Source organism: Pempheris klunzingeri, chromosome 1 (assembly GCF_042242105.1).
Source record: "Pempheris klunzingeri isolate RE-2024b chromosome 1, fPemKlu1.hap1, whole genome shotgun sequence".
Taxonomy (NCBI): Eukaryota; Metazoa; Chordata; class Actinopteri; order Acropomatiformes; family Pempheridae; genus Pempheris; species Pempheris klunzingeri.
Genome location: NC_092012.1, coordinates 17,884,511 through 17,908,191, shown reverse-complemented (window position 1 = coordinate 17,908,191; position 23,681 = coordinate 17,884,511). Strand labels below are relative to the sequence as shown.

The window sequence follows — 23,681 nt, the reverse complement described above, 5'->3', positions numbered from 1 at the left end:
TCCAGCTGCAAAGATTCACTGTAGCGAGAGTCCGGCTCTGAGGCGCGCGCACACACACACACACACACACATACACATCTCAGCACCTTGGACAGCGCACGGCGCCGCAGTGGCGATGTGTGGATTCAACCGGTGGCTTTCGAGCAGAGCAGCGGTGTGAGGGGACCGTGGGGCTGAGTGTTTCATAAAAGCTGGCCGAGCTCCACATGTGGGAAAGGCTGCTGGCTTCGCGGACCACTCGGACCCGTGTTTCTGCCTTCTTTCTGAAGCAGAGCCTCTGCGTCGACTCCATCGCGTGGGTAGGCGTGCCGCGTGGTTGACTCCAGAAGCCGTGCTGAGCGGCGTGGAATAGGTGACTGTCACGCGGGCGCTGTGGTGTGGTGTGGTGGTGTGGTAGTAGTAGTGGTGGTGGTGGTGGTGCCTAAGAGACCCTCCATTTGTGAGGATGCTGGTGGGAAATGCCTGGAGACAGAGATGACGAGATTTGTCAAAAGGCACTTGAACTCCTGTCAGATCTTTGCTCGAAGGGGGAAGTGAACAACGAACACTGCCTGGATTTTATCTACTATTTCCGAGACCTCGCCAGGCCACGCTACACGGATTCAGGTGAGGCATCATTTGCACGCTCGACTCAACGGGTGCACTGAAGTGAAGGCGCATGTGACTTCTTCCATTGAATGTCATGCGCCCTAAAACTAAATAGGTGATCCGAGCTGCTGGTTCGAGCGCTTTCACCACCGACATCCTTTTGTTCGTGAATTCGATCTGCACCAATTTCCTCACACTAATTATCTAGTTTAATTATGTAATTTCTCTTGCTGCCAAAACGCACTTGCGCGGACAGAGCCTCTGCTGAAATTCGAGGTCTAACATTTTTAAATCTTAAATGCTTTTTATCCACGTGAGTTCACATTCTGCAAGATTCAAAAATTCGTGGCATTAGTCGAGTTCATTCTCCACGCACACACACTTGCTGTGCACAGATGCCGGCAGTGATGTCGTGCAGTCACACATAATGACACATCATATTAAAGTGCATGCAGCTATAGGCAGTGTTCTCTTCCCTGGAATGAGTTGTTCTTGTACCTGAGCTCGCCGGTGGCAGTAACACACTTTCTGCATCCCACTTCTTTGGAAGTTTACCTCAGATTGCTCCCCTAAAGCCCATGGGCACCGTGCAACATTTAATGGATTGATATAATGAACTTTAGGTAGATCAGTGTTGCAGAAGAGGGCGTGAAGCATTAATGTGACCAGAGAGTCACGCTTCATCATTGCCACCTCCTAAAGCTAACCATCCTGCGAGCATGTGTGTGAGTGAGTGTGAAGAAGGGAGAGAACAAGCAAAGTAACAGCACAGCGACTGCAGTCCTCCATTTATCTACTCAAGTCATTATTACTTCCTTTAGTTTGCATGATTGTGAATTCCCACTCTTTACCTCTTGCTGTCCCCCTCTGCAGCCTTTTCCCTTCAACCCTTCCCTCCTGTTTCCCCTCCATCCCCCAGTCTCCCAGCTCTCTCCTCCTCCCTCATTCATCATATAGGCCAATCTTGTCATGTCTTGCACTGACAGTTTGAAAGGTGGAATTGCAATAGTAGGTGCTGTGGTGGAGTTAGCTATCAGGATGGCTTGCCTATAAGATTTAATTTCAGTTCCAGCTGGCATGTGTCACCCAGCATGGTGGCAGCGCCCATAATAAAATGACAAAGGAAGTAGAAAAAGGTGGCGAAAATATCAAAGGTCCGACACCCTTTGATCCACAGTTCAAGGTTTGGATTCAGTGTGCTTGTCATGGGTCCTGCCCATGAACATTTATGTGTTTTCACAAACACAATAGTTGAAAGCCATACTGATATTTCTTATTATAGGCTATTTAAAATGGCGATGTGTTTGTGACCATCTCATGAGAACGCCTAGTTCTATAACAGAAAGATAATCAGAATGATAAATTAACAAGTAAGTAATTGGAATACACTGTGTAAAGATGAACGAATATTATATTCCTCCCTTCTTCGTATGGAAATCAACATTCATGTAAACTGTAAAACCTTTAAAGGAATAATTAGATATTTCTGGAAATATGTTTATTAGTCCTCTTACTGGGAGTTAGATGAGAGGATCATTACCACTCTCACTACGGTCCATTAAATATGAAGCTAAAGCCAGCAGCCGGTTAGCTTAGCTTAGCACAAAGACTGGAAACATAGCTAGCTAGCTATGGCACGACCCTCATAAAAGCACAACTTTAACAAATGAGATTCAACATGTTCAGCGATGGGCTTTAGAAGTGCTAGTAGGCTAATTGAATTACCTTTGGGTAATCCAGACTCCCCGTGTCCTTCTTTTTGTGGTCTTTATGCTAAGCTAAGCTAACCGGCCACTGACTGGAGATGAATATTTAAGGTGAAGGTGGTATCTATCATTTGTCCTAGGATCTAGGCAAGAAAGTAAATAAGCATATTTCCCAAAATGTAAAAGAACTTCTCTAAAACTCAACACTGACTTGTTCCCACAGCCGGATTCAAAGCACTGCTGCTTTTAATTATTGTCATCTAATTAGTTCGACGTAGACCATCAGGTCAATGCAACTACAGTAACATCCTGTGAGGATAGAAACCAGCTGTAGTCAGGGCCCAGAGGACAGCCCATCACAACCACTCACGTGTAACAGTACACCATGTTGTGTACTCTGTGTTGATATTACCTGTGCTACAAAGAGAAAATTAATTTTCAATTATTGTATAAATTCAGCTTTCCTCACAGAGAGGTATGATTAAGGCAAAGAACAGCATCTCATGAGGTAGAAGCTCCAGATATTGCTTTTTCAGCACTTGCTCGCCTCCTACACTATTGCACCTTTGAAGATCCTGTGCTCTAAAATTGGTCCTCCGTCTTTGTTGTGATGCAGTCTCTGAATCCTTCCAGATGTCTATAGATTCCTCTCTGAAAGGCAGCACCTGGGCGGCCTGCCAAGCTAACTGTGGGCTCAGTGTCCTCAGATGGCAAGTCCCTCAATTTCTCCACATTATTCTCCCAAATCACACATATTCTGGTGTTCACAGAATCTCAGAGCACAGAAAGGACAATTTGTCTGAGTTCCCGTGTGAGGTCTTATGACAGCGCCCACGCACATAGAGCTGGTCCTGTTTTAGGCAGTGCTGTTGGATTTGGAGGATGGGTAATGAAAAACGCAATACGCATTTCATTATTTTAGTCTTTTGAGATGTGTTGTGACTGAAACCAAACAGTCTTTACATGTCTGACAAATTGTCTCATTTACTTTTAACTAATAAGCACATTAATGACCTAACAAAGTTTTACAGCTTGTAAAGCTCACCAGGCACGATTCCTGATTGCATAAGATGTTCTGTAATTTGAGTTACTTTTAAAAACATTTTTTTTCTCTTGATGAGAAATCCTGTCTGTCATATCAATAAAATGAAACATCATCAAAGGCTCAGAAACACCACTGAAATTGTATACAGCTGTGTAAGTGGGAGGAGATGGGATGTTTCAAAAAATGTCAAAATGCTGGGCTGTATAATTTAAAACAACAAACTATTTCAGTTAAAAATCTAGTGGCATATCTTGATATCCAGGAATGTCTGATGTTATAGAGTGCAATAACCTGAAAATAAACGGATGAAAGGATGAAATGTGATGATTGTAGAACATTGTTTACTTGAAATTCATCAGGCCTCACTGAGGGCATAGCAACAGTTCCACAAGACTTAATGGTAATATTATCTTCATATTACTACAGTGTACTGTGACACAGGAGGGGAATAGTGTGTTTTGCTTTAGATTAAAGTTACGCTGGACTGTTACAATCACATGTACATGGTTTTATTGCAAAACAGTGAGATTAACAAGCTGTTTGTGTTCCTGACGTGCACCATATCGCTGTGTTACAAATTAATTTACACATATGTATGATTGTGCCAGTGTTAATTACAGTCCAAAGATAAAGTATTGGTGCTATCTTTTCAAACCACAGGTTGTTTAACTTAATTAACTAAACTCTTCATAAAGTCAGTTCGTCACTGAAAAGACACATGATGATCTTGTCAGCTCGTAACAAAAAAGACACTACTGTAGTCATCTATGCATATTCTCTATTCTGGTAATCGTAACGGCCTTACTTGACACGATGCTCATTATGTTTATTATGATTATTATCTTTATTGGCATGCATTTCCTTGAAATCCTGGAGTTTTTGGCTAATAAAGTCGCACAATGTTCTAAACAATGTGAGGGTTGTTACTCAGGAAAAGCAATCGTTAGTGAAATGGGATAACTTTACTCATTACACTGATTATATACGAATTGCTTTTCTTTTGAGTTATTTGGGTTTTTTAAAAAAAAAAATCCTTTCAAATCTTCATCAACATTGACTTTAAATGGACAAATACAAAATCCCTTAGCTTTATTACTGTAGGCAACCAACAGTCTGTTGCACAGTCAGCATATAAACTTGGAATAAGTCTGTATCACTGCCCTGGCAGAGAATGAGCCTTAGCCAATAATAGACATGGTTAGGATGATACAGCAGACTAAGGCTATTTTAAAAGCAGCCTAAACTTTTCAAAGACAGATTCACTGCAGTAAATTAAATTAACGTTACAGCAGTCATGCAGGGATTGAAATTCATTAGCATTATACACAGAATGTTACTGTAAGCACAGACTTGTAGTGTGAATTTTCTCAAAATGTTCTGCAAGAGACGGTTCAATAGATGAACAATGCATTACCATCACTGGACAGGTTTTTATTACAAAATAAGAATAGTTTGTACCCTCACAATGTTCTCACAGCTTCAGACCATCTTCTCACACAACAGTTGTTGCTGGGCAACAGTTCACTTTGCACATGAATATTATTTTACAATAATATTATAGTAAAACAGTGTTCAACTATCTAAGAATAGGCTAATTGTTACCTTTGATTTGTTGGCATTATTTAGCATCATACGAGAATATAGAAAAGAATCAATATGTAAGAAGTGTAAGTAAGTGCACTTTCACTAAAAGTCAATAATGTGATCACAGAACATTTGATAATTACATGTAATACTGCTTCAAAATGAGACAGCAGTGACCCCCTGACCCCTAATGTCGGTAATATTATCAAGTGAACATGTGAGCATCTACCACAAGCTCCACTGATGCAGACTATGAGATTGCTAGGCAGCTGATATGTGTCTGTTAGTTCAGCATCATAAATAATCATTAAAACCTTTGAGGGGATTGATAGGATAGGATTTGAAATGTCCAAGCCTGGCTAAATGCAGTACTCACAGACCCTTACACAAGAAGAAGTTATTGGTCGCTGTAATCATTCCTCCTGTCCGTACTAGTAGTGATGTGATTGCAACTCCTCTGTCCTCCTCCGTATAAATATGATATGATGTGGTGCTTCAGCAGCCTGAGTTAGCCAAATGAAATGGCAACTGTCCAAGGTTTTTGTAGAACAAAATTCCCTCTTTGTGTCAGTATCCCCCAACTACAGCTCAGCAGGGAAACAATTTCAAGGGAGACATGGGGGAATTTTGTACTCAAAGGAGCATTGCTTTTGAAATACCCATTTAATTTGTCCATCACAGATTAATGTTAGCTTTGGCTGAACTTGTGGAGTGTGGACCGTAGATTCCCCACATTTCCCACTGTAGTAAAGCAGGAAGGATCACTACATGGCAAGATGGCAAGAGGGGAAATGATTACAGTCCTCTTTCAATTGACGTACAGTTGCACTCAAAAATATTCAACTTCCATTGCAAATTAGGTGTATTGGCAAAGTTCTTTCAGCTGAGTTCAAAGAACAACTCAGACAAGAACTATTGAAATAGCTCAACACAAATAATATTGCAAGTGGTTTCACTGAATTCAACACAAAATATCACTTTTAATGACTACTGCAGCCTCAAAATTATTCTACCCCCTGAATTCCTCATAAGAGCACTCACTCTAATTTAGCTGTTGTCTCCTGTCTCCTGACGCAATTAATCAAGGGTGCCATTAGTTGCATCAGGTGTGCTTGAGATAGAACACATCAAATACTCAGACTGGCTAGGGGTTTGTTCACAGAGACATTTGGTTGCATGTTAGAAATATAAGTCTAATATGATAAGAAAATTGTTCACAAAGTTAAGAGTTGAGATCACTGCCTTGCACAAACAAGGAAAATTATATAAAAAGATAGCAAAGGCACTGAATGTTCCTAGAGATACTGCTGGACACATAGTTCACCAGTTCCAAGCTAAAGGAGCACTGGCTGCACTACCTGGACGGGGCAGAAAGAGGAAGCTGTCAACGGCAACGAACTTTACAGGTCTATGGATCAGTTTGGAGGAAGAAGAATGAGGCATACGCTGAAAAGAACACCCTGCATACAGTGAAGCATGGCGATGGCTCAGTGATGCTCTGGGGCTGCTTTGCATCTTCTGGCACGTTTTGAGGGCAAGATGGATTCAATCAAGTATCAGGAAATCCTACGAGGAAACTTCATGTCGTCTATGAGGAAGCTGAAGCTTGGGCATCATTGGACCTTCCAACTGGACAATGATCCCAAGCATACCTCAGGGTCCACCAAGGCTTAAGAAAAAGTCCTGGAAGATACGAGAGTGACTGAATTGAATCCCACAAACCCATGAATATTTGAGAGCTGGTGGCTATTGTGATTTGTGGTTTGAACCTTGAACCTTTCTGTGTGGAGTTTGCATGTTCTTCCTGTGCTTGTGTGGGTTTTCTCCAGGTACTCCGGCGTCCTCCCACAGTCCAAAGACATGCAGGTTAGGTTAATTGGTGACTCTAAATTGCCCATAGGTGTGAGTGTGAGTGGTTGTCTGTCTCTGTATGTCAGCCCTGTGATTGGCTGGCAACCAGCCCAGGGTATTCCCAACCTCTCGCCCAAAGTCTGCTGGGATTGGCTCCAGCTCCTCTGCGACCCTTAAGGATAAGCGGTATAGACGATGGATGGATGAATGGATGGATGGAGGCTATTGCCCATGAGGAATGGGCAGAGATTCCTCAGGAACGCTGTCAGAACCTGGTGTCTGGCTATGCATCACATTTGCAGCAGGTCAGAAGAGCATAAGGATCCACTACAAAGTACTAAAGGTGCTAATCAAGAAGGGATTTAATAATTTTGAGACTGCAGTAGTTATTAAAAGTGGCATATTCTGTTTGGAGACACCACCTGTAATATTAGTTGTGTTGAGCTATTTTAATTGTTCTTGTTTAAGTTGTTCATTGAACACAGTTGAAAGTTTGTAAATTTTTCCAATACACCTGTAACCACCTGCAACTGTATGTATGAGTATTATGTTGTCTGGCCCTATCCCATTCATTTAGAGAAGTAGTGGGCAAAACGTGGCGAAAATGGTCACACATGTGCTGTCCTGTCATGTACATACATTGGTATGACAATAAATGTAGCCTTTTTCTTGATGGCCAAATGATCTGGACTTGAAGGCCTTTAGAGGTCAGAACAATATTAGCAATGCTACTTATTACTATTTTACCACACTCATCATTATCTGGTGATTGCAAGGCAGCGGCCACCCTCCAGTGGATGTTTGTGAAAGGTTACTGCTTAAGATTAGATTTGATTAAGATGCAGTGGACACCATATCGCTCACGTGCAGACTGTGCTATAGATGTGCTATGTTGTGACCTGTGAAATTTCAGTAATCAATCAATCTTTCTGCCTCATAAAAACTCAAGCATAAACACACAGATGGAGGGGCCACAGCATATACAGAAGAACGCGTATGTTTTTGATAAATACTCACTGAGATAAGCTCAAAAAAGCGAATCACAGAAATGTTCTCAGTCCTTGTTATACCATGGCCTACATGCTCACTGATTAAGTCCATTTGCTGATATGAGTAGTTCATCAAAAGACCGTTCTGGACTGCTTCTGAATCTTTAACTTTCAAATGAAACCAGATGATAACAAACATAAAATTCACTGCAAGAGACATTAAACATTATCGAAGAAATATTTTTATCCTCACTGCAAACTCACATATGATGTGGCAGTATTTTGTGGTACTACTCAGAAACCAATTTCTTTTTATTTCACATCATAAATCATGTTCAGGTTTCTTTTTAGCAGCGCACCACTGATATCACATCAGTGCGCATTAACATGGCCTGTGGCTTTAAAGATACAGTTAGTTTATGACCTAACACTGACACAGAGATCTTTTAAATGAATAATTAGTATGTTTTAGTATATATTATTACTTATGTTGTTCAGAATCAGAAATAATGTGTTTAAAGTGAAAAAATATTTTGTAATAAAGCATTGAGGGCTGTGGGAACCTAAAAGAATGAAGAAGTAAAGCAAATTTCAACAAAACACAAGGGTTAAATCTTAATACTTAGGTACTCCTTCTATTTGCCATGATGATATAAATTCCTTCGACTGATAAGAAAGTTAACAAAATGCATATCATTATTGTACAGAGGCATAGATTAGAACCTTTCTCTCTGTTGTGTTGCAGCAGTTCCTATGATATATCTTTCAAAAAAGAATTCTTTTGGGAAAAGTCACCCACTTCTTGAGGATAGAGATGATTCAGAAAGCCCTTGATGACTCTGTTGGTTCACACTTCACCAACCTTTCCATGGGGACTTGCGCACCCTGTGCTGGTGTAAACAAATGCACTGCAGGAATATTCAGTGTCATGCTTTGAAACCATAAACTCTTACTTGACAGACCAAAGCCTGGTGCGATACTCCTGTAAATAGTTTATACTCCCACAGCCACTGCTGCTGCTCCTGCCCACAAGTACATTAACATTCATATATGGTATGCATGATAGTTGCCTTGACCTTTTTTGCTGAGAAGTGCATGGTTTAAGTAATACTACAGAAGACTGGTCTGTCTGGTTGGGTTTTATAACTGGCTAAATGACTCGTAGCTTATCAAACTGTTATCTACATGTTGCTGGTATGTGCTTTGTATGACTAGCTGAAGAGATTTCTTGCGAATGTTTGTGTCTGACACAGTATCAAATTCTCCTCTAAATCTGCCCATTTTAATGCTTACTTTAACACAAATTTGGTTGCTTTGTGTTTATTGTGTGTTAATGGCTATCTAGCCTTTCTTTTCCACTTGACAAACAAAATAAGTTGGTTTCTACCTCTCAGTGTTAATGTTGACAAGCTGGCCATTTTTCTTTGTCAGTGTTAATTTTTTTTTATACAATTGTAACCACAGGCTCAATATAAAGAGCTTCAAACCTCAGTTTTACTTTCCAAAACTGTTTTTATATTTTAAATTGATGTCGATAAAGCAGCTCGCCCTCTTGACAGTATTCCAGTATGAACAGGCATTTACGCTGCTTTTTAGGCTGCTTTTGTTTTAACACACAGTTCCTCCTCTTATCAACAAACGACTGGAAATTAAAAGCACGGCACACACTCCACTTGGGGAACAGCTATAAGGCTCAGGAGGACAATTAAATAAATGTAGTTAATCCTAATTAATATTGTCGAGGATTCTTTGTAACAGTTAAGAAAAGAAGAGGAGAAAATCCCACAAAAAGCTTACTCGACTATTATAATAAATCATGCTTTTTGTTAGGTGGTGCGAAGAAGCTTGATTTGTCTTCTTTAATGTATGAAATGCCAGCCTGACATATCACATACCCATGAGTGTTATTCTAATAACACTATGATTTTTTAAAAAGGGTTTTCATATTACTTAATAAATAAATATTGCTACTGATGCCAATGGTAACGCTGTAAAAGTATAGCTTTGTAACAAAGCAGAGGGCAAATTTGTTCAATTCATTGTCAGATCCTTTTTTTTCTGTTTCTCTTGTTCCCTTCTCAGATATATCGGTGAGTCTGTTGTCACTGGTAGTGACTGCCTGCGGCTTGGCCCTGTTTGGGGTCTCCCTATTTGTCTCCTGGAAGCTCTGCTGGATACCATGGAGGGAGCGTGGGCTGTCCCCCACCACCAAAGAGGCCCACGGGCACCTCAACCCCAGCATGAGCCCTCTGCCCTCACAGCCTGCACCCAGGCAGCCAGTTTACACAGCCGTGGACCCCCCGACGCACAACCGCCGTGAGTCATCACACTGCTCTATCGCCAGAGAGCCCACTCCTGTGGCGTCTGTGGTATCAGTGGAGGCTCCGGTGACTCCTGTATCACCACCACCTGTGGTCATGGCCACACCAGAGGCAGCTATGAAGATCAGTCACACATCCCCAGATATCCCACTGGACGCCCAAAGTAAAAGCCGGGAAAATGGGGTTCACACTAATCCCCGTATGCAGAGGCAGACCACCGAGCCCCCACCCTCGGGTCACTCGATGTCTGAAATTGGGTCAGTATAAGATTTTTTACTTTCCTTAGTCAGGACTTCTAGATTTTCCATTGAGAAAAACTTCTGCTTCCACAGCCGACTTAAAAACCTGGCTTCAAAGTACATTATGTTCGAGGTTAAAGGAAAGATTGTGGTTATTGCAATAAAATTATGGTTAAGGTATGGTTAGGGTTAGGCAACTAAAAAATGCTTGAGATGAAAAAACAAACATCAGTTGCAGGTCTGTGACAGGATGTGGATTCTGATCTCCGGCCTGAAAGCTGGTCACACTAACACACCATGTCACCATCTAACCTTCACACCCTTATTTTCGGCCTGGCTAAATACAGGGCACTTTTCATGATTCAAACTGTTGATGTGGTTTAATGATTGTTGTTGCTGATTTCCTGTGCCCACAGACAAGGGTCCATTCGCAGACATATGAACCTCTCCAACCCAGACTTCAATGTGGCCCAATTCCAAAGGCAGGACTCTCTCACTGGAATGGGCCTGGGCCTCGGCCGCCTCAAACCTGAGCTGTACAAACAGCGCTCCCTCGAGGGAGATGAAGGCAGTCGCAGAGGCAGCGGCTGTGGGCGTCTCCACTTTATCCTCAGATTTGACTGTGACCTGGAACAGTTGATAGTTAAGATCCACAAGGCAGAGGACCTCCCAGCCAAGGATTTCTCCGGTACCTCTGACCCTTATGTTAAGATCTACCTGCTTCCTGATCGTATGACCAAGCACCAGACCAAGGTACACCGCAAGACGCTGAACCCTGTGTTTGATGAGGTCTTTCTGTTTCCTGTGGCGTACTCTGAGCTTCCCACACGTAAACTTCACTTCAGTGTCTATGACTTCGACCGATTTTCACGCCATGATATTATTGGCCAAGTGGTTGTGGACAACTTCCTGGATCTGGCAGATTTCCCTAGAGAGACGAAGGTGTGCCGGGACATCCAGTACGTCTCCTCGGTGAGTCAGCACTAAAGTCAAAATGATACCATGTTCTTTTCGATAAGCTTTGTTGTCTTTAACTTTGAATTATTAGCACCAAAGGAAAACTGTGTTATATTAAGCCTCACAGATTTGCTGCATTTATTGAGAGCTACGTATTTGATCCACATTTGAGACCTTCATTTCAGCAAAATTTGTCTCTTACTGACAGTATAAAGCGTGAAATAAAGCTGGCTGCAAAATACACTGAGCTGTCAGCTCAGAACAATCAAGAGAAGAATTAGTTGGTAGGTAAAGTGAATAGGTCACTCTTTGAGAATAAAAAGGATTTTTCTGTCTCTACTAACAATACATTTCAGTACTGATACATAACTTTTATACAGTGCATTTATTCCTTGTCATTATTTATAACATTTGTAACATTTTGAATTGAATTGAATTAAATTGAACAGTGTGCAACCTGACATAACTCACACAGTATAAAATGCTGTGCTGGGGACTGGGCCTGTCCAAGCCACCTCTCCTGCAGCAGTTGCAGGGACCAAAAACCAGCTCAGCCAGACTAAACCCAAGAGACTCCTCTGTGGTTCCACAAATGGAAAAAACCCTGCAGATGCATTCATTTAGATAACTGTTTAACAAAATTTGTTTTGTCACAGCTATAATATCTGTACATATTACAGTCATTTGATACAGACGAAGGACATTGAAACAATTTTGTTAGGAAAACACATTTACTGCATGGCTCACTACTTTCAAATTCAGTGCTCTCTGCTGGGACCACCCTTTTTTTAAACATATGTAAATTAAATCCAGGTTGAAACTCCCTAAGGTCAACAGGATTTAAAGCCTCCTGCCATCTTACCTTATTAAATGTGTGTGTGTGTGTGTGATCTGGTACGTCTGTCTTTTTGAGGACCAATTACAGCTTTAGGCACAGGGAGTGGGAACATTTTAGGGCTACGTAATGAGGGTCTCAATATTTTTTCCTGTTAGTGACGCTTTGTACAGCTAATATCTGAGTCTATTGTGTAAAAAGACAATATATGCATAGATATTTACGGGTATATACCTTCAGTGATCGCTTCATTGACAGCCATCTCAGTGTGAGAGCTGTAATGTGGAATTGATCCTGTTTGCTAAACTAGCATTAATAAGACTCCCTCCCATTGATTGTTGCTGACATCTCATTTCATCCCGAGGAGGTCAGTGAAACAAGATCAATGAGGCACAGCTATTTAAAGGAACATTTTTTTTTCACAACATGGGTTACATTTTTATAGCTTTTAGTCTGTGATTCTACTTGATATGATAACATTTTACTTCTCAGAGCAACTGCTGATATCTTGGCTGAAACATGGCAACACTGCTAAATATAGGTCCAGCGGGGCAATGATCACAGTCAGTAAGTCTGTGAACTATGGTGAATGTGTACCATGGACAGTTTGGATCATAAATGACCTTTTGTTTCTCTTTCAAATAAGTTTGACGGACATGTGGGATTTGTTTACACCCTGTCTGACAGCTCAGGTTTGTTGCCTTGGGAGAGCTATTTTTAGAAATGTCAAAGCATTCAGAAATATCAGCAACATCTCTTGTGAGTGCAATGTTATCATAACCAAAAAAAACAACGTCCTGATCTCGGGGAAATAAAAACCCAAGTTGCAATTTACTGTAGTTTTTTCTTTAAGACAACACCTTGATAATTGCTTAACTGTAATAGCAACTACCTGGTACAATTTAGCTAATCAGTTTTACCATATATAAAGCAGAATGCAACCATATGACTGAGCAGCGGCTTGTGTCTGTCTTTTATTTATCTAACAAGCAAAGCATCCTCTATCTCCGCTGGTGTCCACGTTGGTCACCTGCAGCTCCCTTCCTTCCTGCATATGCAAATGACTGGTCTGCACTGCAGTTATTTCCCGTTTAGAAAGCTTATTAGTATCCTGAATTTGTGCGTCTTACTGATCCACCTGCCAATCCAGGCTAAATATAGCCACTGTAGTGACGTGATGTATGTAATTCAGCTGAGAAAAGAAACCTGCGAAAAGCTTAAAACCTGTTGACATGTTTTTCTGTCTGTTTTGAGACAGAGAAGAGAAAGCCGCATCGCTTAATTTTCATATTAATTTTGATAATCATTCATGCTTTCATTCAGAACGACTGCTCCACTGTGTATCATTTCTGTGAATGAATCCTATTATAGCAGCCAGATGGTAGTCTTGCTTTTCAAGAGCAGAAATACATCTGAAAGGCATCTGTTGAACATGTTTTGATAGTGGTGAATTTGTTTAACAGCCATATAATCGTCTAGAATTGACTATCTGAGCACATTCTTCCCACATGTATATACAAAATAAAATGAATGACACACGGAAAAATATTCCTAAAAAGAGCAGATTATGACACAGAGTTATATATTATAAAACATCAGACTCAAACAGAATGTGAACCTGATGATCAGTCATGTCCACATCCTACTGAAAACTGACTATTTTTGTACAGGGCTTATCTGTGGGGTTGAGCACTACAAGACATTTTGAATTATTTTCTTCACATTTTAATGTAATGTGTAATGTGTGCAGTTTGAAACTAGAGTTTGGGTTATACGGTTTCAAAATCACTGCTCCGTGCAGTAAAACTGGATCCCCTCTATCAAACCGTGGAACGATCTGAAATCAAATACAGCATTTGAAAATCTGAAGGTCATTGAAATAACTAGCCCAAGGGAATTTTGTCCCCTTATTTATTTCTGTCAGGTTGCCGTCTCTTGCAAGGCTGCAGTTCACTGGCACACTTTTTTCTGCAAAGAGCCAACAGCAAGTTATGTGTAAACCGCACTGCACAGGTCACAGATTAAATGGCGAGCTAGCTGACAGTCCTTTTCCTTACTGATGAAATGTATTACATTTTTCCTATGGTATGGTGGACAAACACATAGAGTTATACTTGACTACACACGTTACATTTGGCCATTATGCCAATAATATAAAAGACGGTACTGGCTAATTTTAAATCACTCAAGGAAGTATTATGATAAACTTTACATTGTAATAATGGTGAGGTCAGAGCTGAGGTGTCTCTGCCCAGTTGTAAGGGATAGACCTAGAAAAAAATAATATGAGAGGAAGCTAAGCAAAAGTAGGCAGCTGTAATGCAAACACAGATAATGGCAGATGTGTGACAAGAGGCAAAGCAATATAGGAGCACGTGTCAGGCAGCTAATTATGAAGGACCAGGAAGCCAAGTAGAATTAGTTTAACCTTGGAGCTGCTTCCCGGAAAGATATTAGCAATGACAGCCCGCTGGATGTCAGTGAATGCAATTTTGTTTTTGAAGATAATACATTTAAAGATTATGAATTTTGAAAATTGAATTACATTAATGATGTTCACGATCATCTAATTCTTTTGTTAAAATTGTGGTGGGTAGTGAGGGGACTGTAAGGCTGACAAGCAGTTGTATTTTTCTTTTCTTTTTTTCTTGATTTGTCCGTACTATCTACAGCCCACGGTGAATGAAGAGTAATCTGGTTTTTTATTTTTAAATCTGGAAATTTGTCCATATTTTTTTTTGAATGTTTGAGACTTCAGTGTTGAGCTCAAAATTGTAGCATTCGGCGTACCTGTCTATTATGTAGGCTTCTGATTTCAGCAAATATCAGCTTGCCAGTTAATAGTTTAATACACAAAGTCTCACACACAGTGCGCCGAAAACAGCTTCCTACTCATGGCCTCTAAAAATACTGGTGGCCAGAATCTTTCTGCCTCTCTCTCTCTCTCTCGCTCTCTGTCTGTCTCAATCTCTCTCTGCACACAGTCAAGCATACACATACACACTGTATCCTCCTGCTTCACCCAGCTGCTATATTTGTGCAGCCTGTACATGCTGAAAGCAAAGAAGGGTTGCATGGATCCCTCCAGCAGTCATTGCTTGACCACGGTTACTGCACTGAAATCTACATGCCCTGCTTGGCCATGCACGAAGCGCATAGCCATATACATAGCTATCATAGCCCTACTTGGCATTCACAAAGTCAGCAGCTGTGTCCCACTTTCCTGACATGTACAAATTCTAACTGGGTTTTGAGTATGTAAAAGTGACAAAAATAAGTAGCATATAAATAGTAGATGTCAATACAGGAGGTGCATTCACTTCTGTGTATGATATTGATGGACACGATGGCTTCACAGTACAGTGAACATAGGAAATGGAAGAGTCACTCAGAGCCATAAAAAAACGAGGGGCTTAGAGAGAGCTGCATGAAGATCCTGAAAAAACAGAAAGTTAAATATTTAGTTTAGGTGCAGCTTTGCGGTTTATTGACACTCATTGGGTATCATCTCCTCAACTCAAGTGAACTTAGCTCAGCTTAGCTCATTTATATGGGTCTCTAAACAGTACAAGTAAAATATAAAAAATGCAAATGGATAAAACACTATTCTCTTGTAAACTAAGTGCAAAACAGTGAACTATTCTACTGTATAGTGCTGGTCTGTTGTTACGATGTAGTTTGTGATAGGGGCACCAACAACTTGGTCAGTGCAGCATCTAAAGTTTGGAAAGTACAGAGCCTTGCTCCAATGCAATCTATTTGACCTCTCATAAAGCAAAATCAAGCAACAACCCATAAGTAGGGTGATGCCCACGCTCTTTTATGGTCATGTCTGATTGCCAGTAGGTCATGATTCTGCACTGTGTGTATTCAGCGTCATGGGGAATGGATGGACTTGCACAGATTGGCTGAGCAAGTACATGCATATTTCAGTGTGCTTCTCTGCTGTTACAGTGGCCAGTTTGTTAGAGGCCTGTGTCAGATCACAGCGATGTGCACTTACATTTGTCCTTATCTTGAAAGCTCATGTTACATTTCTGCAAAAAAATATATAAAACAATGTCGACAATGGTGAAGAATTTATCCAAAGGAGAAAACAATTTAGAGCTGTGCCATGAGCATAAAGGCAGTGTCTAGACATCAGTTCTTAATGGGTGTTCTTTTGTTTACCATAAGACAGCTGATTTGGGACCCACAACAAGACACAGACGGTGAGTGAGGAGGAGATGAAGATACTTCTTCTGTCAGTGTGTCGGATAAAGACTTGAGGGGAATATTGATATTGACAAAATTATTGATATTTTGTGTAATCTCTCAACTTCTGGTTGTTTTGTGGGGCAGTGCTGACACTTCTGCCCTTCATTATTGATTGTTAATTAATGTTGCCAATCAGAATAGAATGGTATGTGACAGGTGGTGATGGGGACCAGAGATTCACAGTATCTGGTGTGCTCCATTCTCACACTGTTCAGTTTTTTTCAGTTTCACACCACACTGCTCATGCGCATGCACACACACACACACACACACACACACACAGTATACACACAGTACACACAGACTCTTACACTTGTACAAATGCTTGTTCTCATAGATTTGCACACATGCTCCACACATATACCCTCATGAACAAGATAATAAATAGTCATCTTTGGACAACAGTGCAGAGGTAGGACATTTTGAATGCAATGCTGAAAAGCCCATTTCTCGTAATCACTGTGCAGATTCATTGACTTACTTGATAGGAATGATGGGATTATCATTCAGTCATGATTGCCAGTGGGACTGACCATATGGTTGTTTCATTGCCAGCTTTGGCTTATTTAGCGAAGCAAAAGAAAGAGATTGATGGAAGAACGTGTGTTGTTTTATCATTTTGAAAAAGCCAGTGTCGGTACAACAGCTATTTAATGTATTACCATTAAATATGGCTATGGTGTGGCTTGATTGATGTTATTTGTCTTTAAATGTGCTACAACATAAACAAGTACAGTATGACACAAGTAAATACGGTGTGTTCTGACAACGCTTATCAGAAATTTGCAGTGACATTCGACCTGCAGGCATTAAATGCTATTTGTTGCCTGGGAGGGATTCTGCAGCACATGAAACACTGAACTAATCTCTCTCTTCCCACCTGTATCTCACAAAGACCATGGACCATGAAGCATATATCCTCTCGGATGTGGAATGCATTTTCTGAAGGGGTTGTCAGTTAATCCATCATGCAAATTAAAATGTCTTATACGATAGTCTTGTTGAATACTTAATCCTGATTGTAATAAAAGACGAATGTCAACACACACACACACTCACAGATTACAGATAAAAAACAAGTGCCATATCACAGAGGAGGCATGCATGCGTAGCAACTCTGATAAATGTTAGAAATAATGGATTTTGTCTAAAGAAAGGAAGAAAAAATCAGATTAGTTTTCAGATGACGATTCAAAATCTGATGGAATACAAGGCAGCAAATTCTGTATTGCTTTCAAATATTTGCAGATCAACTTTTCTCATTCAATGTTATCCCCTCTGAGTCCTCTTATGTGCCTTTTGTTTGGGGAGGTATCCTTACTAAACATGCATGCAGTATCTATTCACATCAATCAATCATAAATTCATTCATTTGAATTAATTTATAAACCTCTACACTTTAATAGCTGTTATGTGTTTCAACAGGATTTCTGCTCATGTTCAAAACTTTATGCACATTTAAAACACTGTTACTGACACTGACTGAAAACAAGAAAACAACTCAGTTTGGCCATGACTGATTAAAGCATGGATCAAACCTATAAGAGAATGAGTTCCTGTTAAAGTCCCTAAATAATTCTGGAAAACAAAAACCTTCCTCTTAAGCCTTCCTGTCCATCTTGAGACCATAGTTGGGATCACAGGGGAGATTTTGTTTTCCTCCAGGGCCAAAATTGATTCCTACTTGGGGGGCTAACCCCCTCATTTCCCCAGCAGTTAGTAATCTAACTGCTGGGGAAACACAGCAGTTAGGTTAGATCCACACTGGAATGATCAAATATACATTTGTTCAAATGATGGTAGGCAAATATTGGTAAGGACGTGTCCCTACTGTAAATATGCAGACCTACACCTTTGCACTGTGTGTTACACCAGGGTCTCTTTTGCAAAGGTAAAAATTTGTTTGAAATTAGCCACATAATTGTATGAGGATCATTTCTGTCTACTCTAAGAAATTGGATGTCATTATCTCAGTGTCTTAACTACAGTTACTGGAGCAGCTCTACGAAATCAACATGATACGATATATTTTAAGTTCTTAGGTTTTATGTTCACAAACTGATTAAACTTACCGAGCTTCCCTTTCCAAATGGTTCACACTGAAAGTTAATAGCAGATGACAAAACACCGACCCTGACATACCCTCATACCAGTCGATCAGCAGGAGATTTTACTGTAGGAGTTGCTGTCTCCTCCAGACACGTTTGTGTGCTTTCCTGGTTCTCACTTCTTTAGTGGAGTTATTTTAAGAGCAAGTGATAAATGAGCCTCTGTCTTTCAGTAGCTGAACAGAAGTCTCTGTGTTGGGTAAAATGGGGAAGGGTTTTATTTGAGCAATGTGCCTGAAGACAGTGTGCCTTAACAGAAACAAATGTAAGATGGCCATGCCATTATTCTTCACCTTTGGGTGGTGTACAGAAATGAAAAGTATTAGAAATAATGTCATTATTATTAGCTTGAGTCAAGCTATTTTATCAATATAAAAGCAATAGATAATTGCACAACAAAAATGAATAATATGGTATATATGTACAGCTCATGGGAGACTAAATGTGCTCTGTTCGTCTTTCAGGATAACGTGGACCTCGGGGATTTGATGTTTTCGCTCTGTTACTTGCCTACTGCGGGCAGATTGACCATTACCATGATAAAGGCTCGAAATCTCAAGGCCATGGATATCACTGGTGCATCTGGTAATTAAAAACTGATACTGTCTGGAACTACAGAGTTTCACAGGCGTTCTGAATGAAAATGAATGTCTTCCCACTCTGTTTCTCTCACCCCCATAGATCCATATGTGAAGGTCTCACTGATGTGTGAAGGTCGAAGACTGAAGAAGAGGAAGACATCGACGAAGAGAAACACTTTGAATCCAGTCTATAATGAGGCCATTGTCTTTGATGTCCCCCCAGAAAATATAGAGCAGATCAGCCTTTTGATTGCAGTGATGGACTATGACCGGTTAGGAGCCCTGACAAAGCTTTCCATTAGTCTTACAATATTTTGCACCTCTTGTATATCACTCATTTTTAATCCATGTTTGCATGCAATATTTTCAAAGGACATTGTAATGATTTTGTAAACTGATTTAAATACATTTCTGTTGAGTAAATATTTTTTTCTCTCTCTCCCCCCTGCACCTACAGTGTAGGCCATAATGAGGTCATTGGTGTGTGTCGAGTTGGCAACGATGCAGACAACCTCGGTCGTGACCACTGGAGTGAAATGCTCACATATCCTCGAAAACCTGTCGCCCACTGGCATCCTCTCGTTGAGGTGAGGTGACTTTACTGTGATGGGTGTGACATGTGTTTCCATGCATGCATGAGGACTGACCAGAATATGAAGGCATTACTGTCCTTGCTAAACTTAACTTGGTACTAACCTTGTCAAAACTGTTATGTAGCTCTAACACATGCAGGTTTTGGTCCTCAGGCAGGAATATGCTATTACCAACCAAATATTAGAGCAAATTTAAACTCAGAATGAATTAAATTTTGTAGATGGTTATGATCTGCTATTAACAGACCCTCAGACATGTATCCAATTCAGTTAAATGTGTCTTGGGGCAGAGTACTTCCCTGAAAATTAAGAAAATCACTAAAGATGTTACACATATACAGATATACAGACCAAAATAAATGAAAGTGAAGTGTATTTCATGCATTGCATGCATAATAATGTAGGATATTCTCTGTTGAAATCGAGAGCTGAGTGCTTGACTGTTTCTTTCTCTAATGATTTTGCTCATTACCATGACAAGTACAGAAAGACATCTCTTACTAAAGCCAGAGATTGTAGAGATCTACTTGTCTACTGATTATTTCCCCTTGATTTTATTATTGACAGACTTGACGATGGTGCTTATTCAGCTTCAAAAAGCATGTTCTCCTACCACTCTCTGCTCTGTTGCTCTCATGCTGACTCCTCTCCACTGCTCTGCACTGCTCTCCTCTCCACCGCATTCTGTCTCCTCTCTCCTCTCTTTTGAAGACATGCCAGACATAGGGAAATAATATTCAATGAAAATTGTTATAGTTATTTATCTATTCAACCATTCACCTTTATTACAATTCTGATATTAACAGCAAATATATTTTTATTTATCTTTTAAATGGGGTGGTTGAAATTGCATTCTGTATTCCCCTCCTCATGTCTACACATGCTGTATCTGCTCCTCCCTACTGTCTCCTGCTATACAATTACATTGGTGGTAAAAGCACTGTAAAGCAACATGATGTTTTGGTGCTCTGAATAGCATTGAATAGGGATGTATGTATCCACAAGTCATAAGACAACATAATTGTCATTATCTTGACTCTACTGATGTGTGGGTCAACCCACAACCCACAGGTCTCAGGGGTAGTGTGGGTTCAGGTCATCTTAAAAAATTTTGCAGATTTGAGGGGGGGGGGTCAAAAAGCGACACAGCATTACTAACAATGTACATAAACACTACGTGCAGTATTGGGCACACGGAAATGGAATTGATATCAACCTCCTTGTCTGAAGCTCACCTCTTCCCATTCATGGCCTCTTTTCATCTCAATCATCCCAGGAAATGAATACAATTATAGCGAGATAAAACACACGATATGAATCGCAATGCATACACTTCATGTATGTGATTAATATACTTGACTGACAGCAAACTGTGTAGTTAATTTACAGTAGTTTGATCTGAGTTTGCTTTTAGGCAAGTGAAATTGAAATAGACTGCTCTCATATTGTTCTCTGTAGTTATAGAGTAAGTTAGATATATGAGGTAGTTATACACTTGTTACATTTTATTTACAAGGTGTAATCTAAAGCACTGCTAGCTGCCACATGTTACATTTAGTTGCTACAGGGTATGTGGGCTGTAATTTAAACCACTGTTAGTCATCCCCTTTGGGAGAAATTGGCTCCTAATGGGAACTGGACCCTGTTTCCCAGATTGAGAGGCAACTGACCACTGGACCATGCCACAAGCTATAATAAATAGAGTACACAAATAGACTGAACACAACACAAATCTCTTGAATTATTGGGGAAAAAAATCAATTTTGATGTTGTTTCTAAGCCGTCTGGGGGTCAAATATAATTTATTATCATTTCCTTAAGTGATGCAGAAGTCATCACCACATCTTCCCTAAAACATCTAGATTTTTGATCAGTTTTATGGCCATACTGTACCCTGTAATATTAATAGAATGGATGCCAAGTAGTTTAATAATATCAAGAAAAGGTCCACCCAAAGGTCCAGATTACTGCTCAGTAGGTTGTATATACCCTGTAATAATCCCCATAAATTAAAAATTAACTACAGTATAGATTCTTTCATTTGTGACCCCCTTATCCCATAACTTCAAAACTTGTTTAGTACCTACATATATGTATTGGTAGTTATACTGTACTGTGGTACACCGTCAGTGCAACAGATTATACCGTAACATACAGCGTTACTATCATTTCTTATTTTTTGAAGACAGAGTTTGTTAGAAAAACAAGTGCAAAATGTACATTTTCAGGATATAATATTTGATAAAATGATGCCTATGTAGCTCTGTGGTGAAATTGGCTAAGTGCAGCAGTAATAGTAAAGAAACGAAACAGAATATATACAATATATAATAATATTCTCCCAACAATTTTATCACATTGAATGGTAAAAAGTTGACAGCAAATGAAAATATAGATTAGTAAATGCAAATAAACTGATTGCTGACATTTATGGAAAACAAACTGTTACATTAAAAAAAAAAACAGTGAGCAATATACAAAAGATTTTTTAGCGAAAAAAACAACTGTTTTGCCAAGGCTGGATAGGAGTGCTGGATGAAAAAAAAAAGTGTAAATGAATATGTGATTAAGCTTATCACTACCCAGTCGGTAAAGAACAGTGGGTTAATTAGTATTCACCGATACAGCAGTGTGTTGTCACAATGAGCCTGTGAGAAGATTTTTGGTAGATAATCTTCAGTGAAAAGAAAGTGGTTCCCTCCAAAAAGTCCACATATCAGAAATTGGAAACATATGCTGCTCTCGAGCAGATCACATCCTCTGCCAAAGTTACCATGGCGATGCACAGGAGCTAATATAAATTGTCCGTTTTTCAGAAAAATTAATTGGTTGGTTTTAATCCTACAGTTATCTTGGTATGTGTGGTTCCAGGCAAAACCCACTCAGCTCTCTTTGGGCACTTCAGCATGCGGTAAATAAAACAAATACAATTACCCAAATATCTACCCTTGGAAAGCTTAAGATCTACTGGGAATTGCAGAAGAGTGGATGAGGCAGGGAGCTGAGAGAGGATATAGAGCTTATATTCTGACAGAAGAAAGAAGGAAATCATGCTGAGAAGTTGAAGGTTGGTATCTCTGACCTCTGCACTCTGGCTGGAAAAATGGCTTTATTGTGTGTTTTTGTGCGCACATCAAGGTCTGTGCCTGCGAAATACAAAGAGACCGTGAGAGACAGAGAAATTGAGCTTGTTATGTTTCTTCCTGGGCTTTTAAGAGTATGTAGTCCTTTCAGAGTTGTTCTGTCTTCACAAGCCCTTTATCCTCGTACTTCTCCCACAACTGTACTACTGTAGTCCTAGCATGCTTAAGTTTCAAATACATGTCTTTTGACATGCTTGCCAAGTGAGCCTCTTTGTCTGGGAAAGCTTTTATCTTTTTGCTTGCAGTTGGCCAATACAACAGTCACAGTGGTGCAATCTATTCCAATGAATTTGAGTGAATTCATAAATAAATGGACTGCACAATAATCAGAAATGAAATGGGAGATATCCACTGTTTGTTTTCCTGGCCAATTCATAACTCAGTAGGTGGTTAGTACATTTGTTTCCAAGCTTCCAAGATGAAAAGCTGCGATTTTTGAAAATATGGCTGTTTTATTTGATATGATGGTGTACATCTGTTTAGATGACTGTGTGAGAGATTTTCTTGCACATGCATCGCACAGCTCTAAGTTGCTGTAACATTGTTTACGCTTGACTCTTTGCAGTACCAAGGGACGACAGGTAGTAGCCAGGGAGGATCCTGTAATTCTCTGAAGACGCCTCCTTCTCCGTAGCCTTGAGCAACACTTCACGTGAGAGCACCAGTGGAGCTGAAGCCTCGGCTGTACCTTCGGACAGTGGTGCTGCAGTGTGCTGCACACGTATGGTCCTAAAAGAAGAACGCAGACGTCGATAAGCGACTATGGAAGAGAGAGACACAAACTGTCTTGAGCTCTGCTCAGTAGGATCAGCTGCATGTTGAATGACCACAAGATGGATGTTTTCTTTTCTATAATGTTCCATAGAAAAACAACAAGCATATGC

At 40.1% G+C, this 23,681-nt stretch overlaps 1 protein-coding gene across 1 annotated transcript; it reads left to right on the top strand.

Moving 5' to 3' along the window:
- The first annotated feature begins 458 nt into the window (after positions 1-458).
- On the top strand, positions 459-23,444 carry syt9a (synaptotagmin IXa). The gene is made up of 7 exons (XM_070829795.1): positions 459-606; positions 9,846-10,341; positions 10,740-11,295; positions 18,945-19,065; positions 19,162-19,333; positions 19,519-19,648; positions 23,363-23,444. The coding sequence occupies exons 1-7, from the start codon at positions 459-461 to the stop codon at positions 23,429-23,431; spliced, it is 1,692 nt and encodes a 563-aa protein (XP_070685896.1). The 3' UTR covers positions 23,432-23,444.
- The last annotated feature ends 237 nt before the right edge of the window (positions 23,445-23,681 follow it).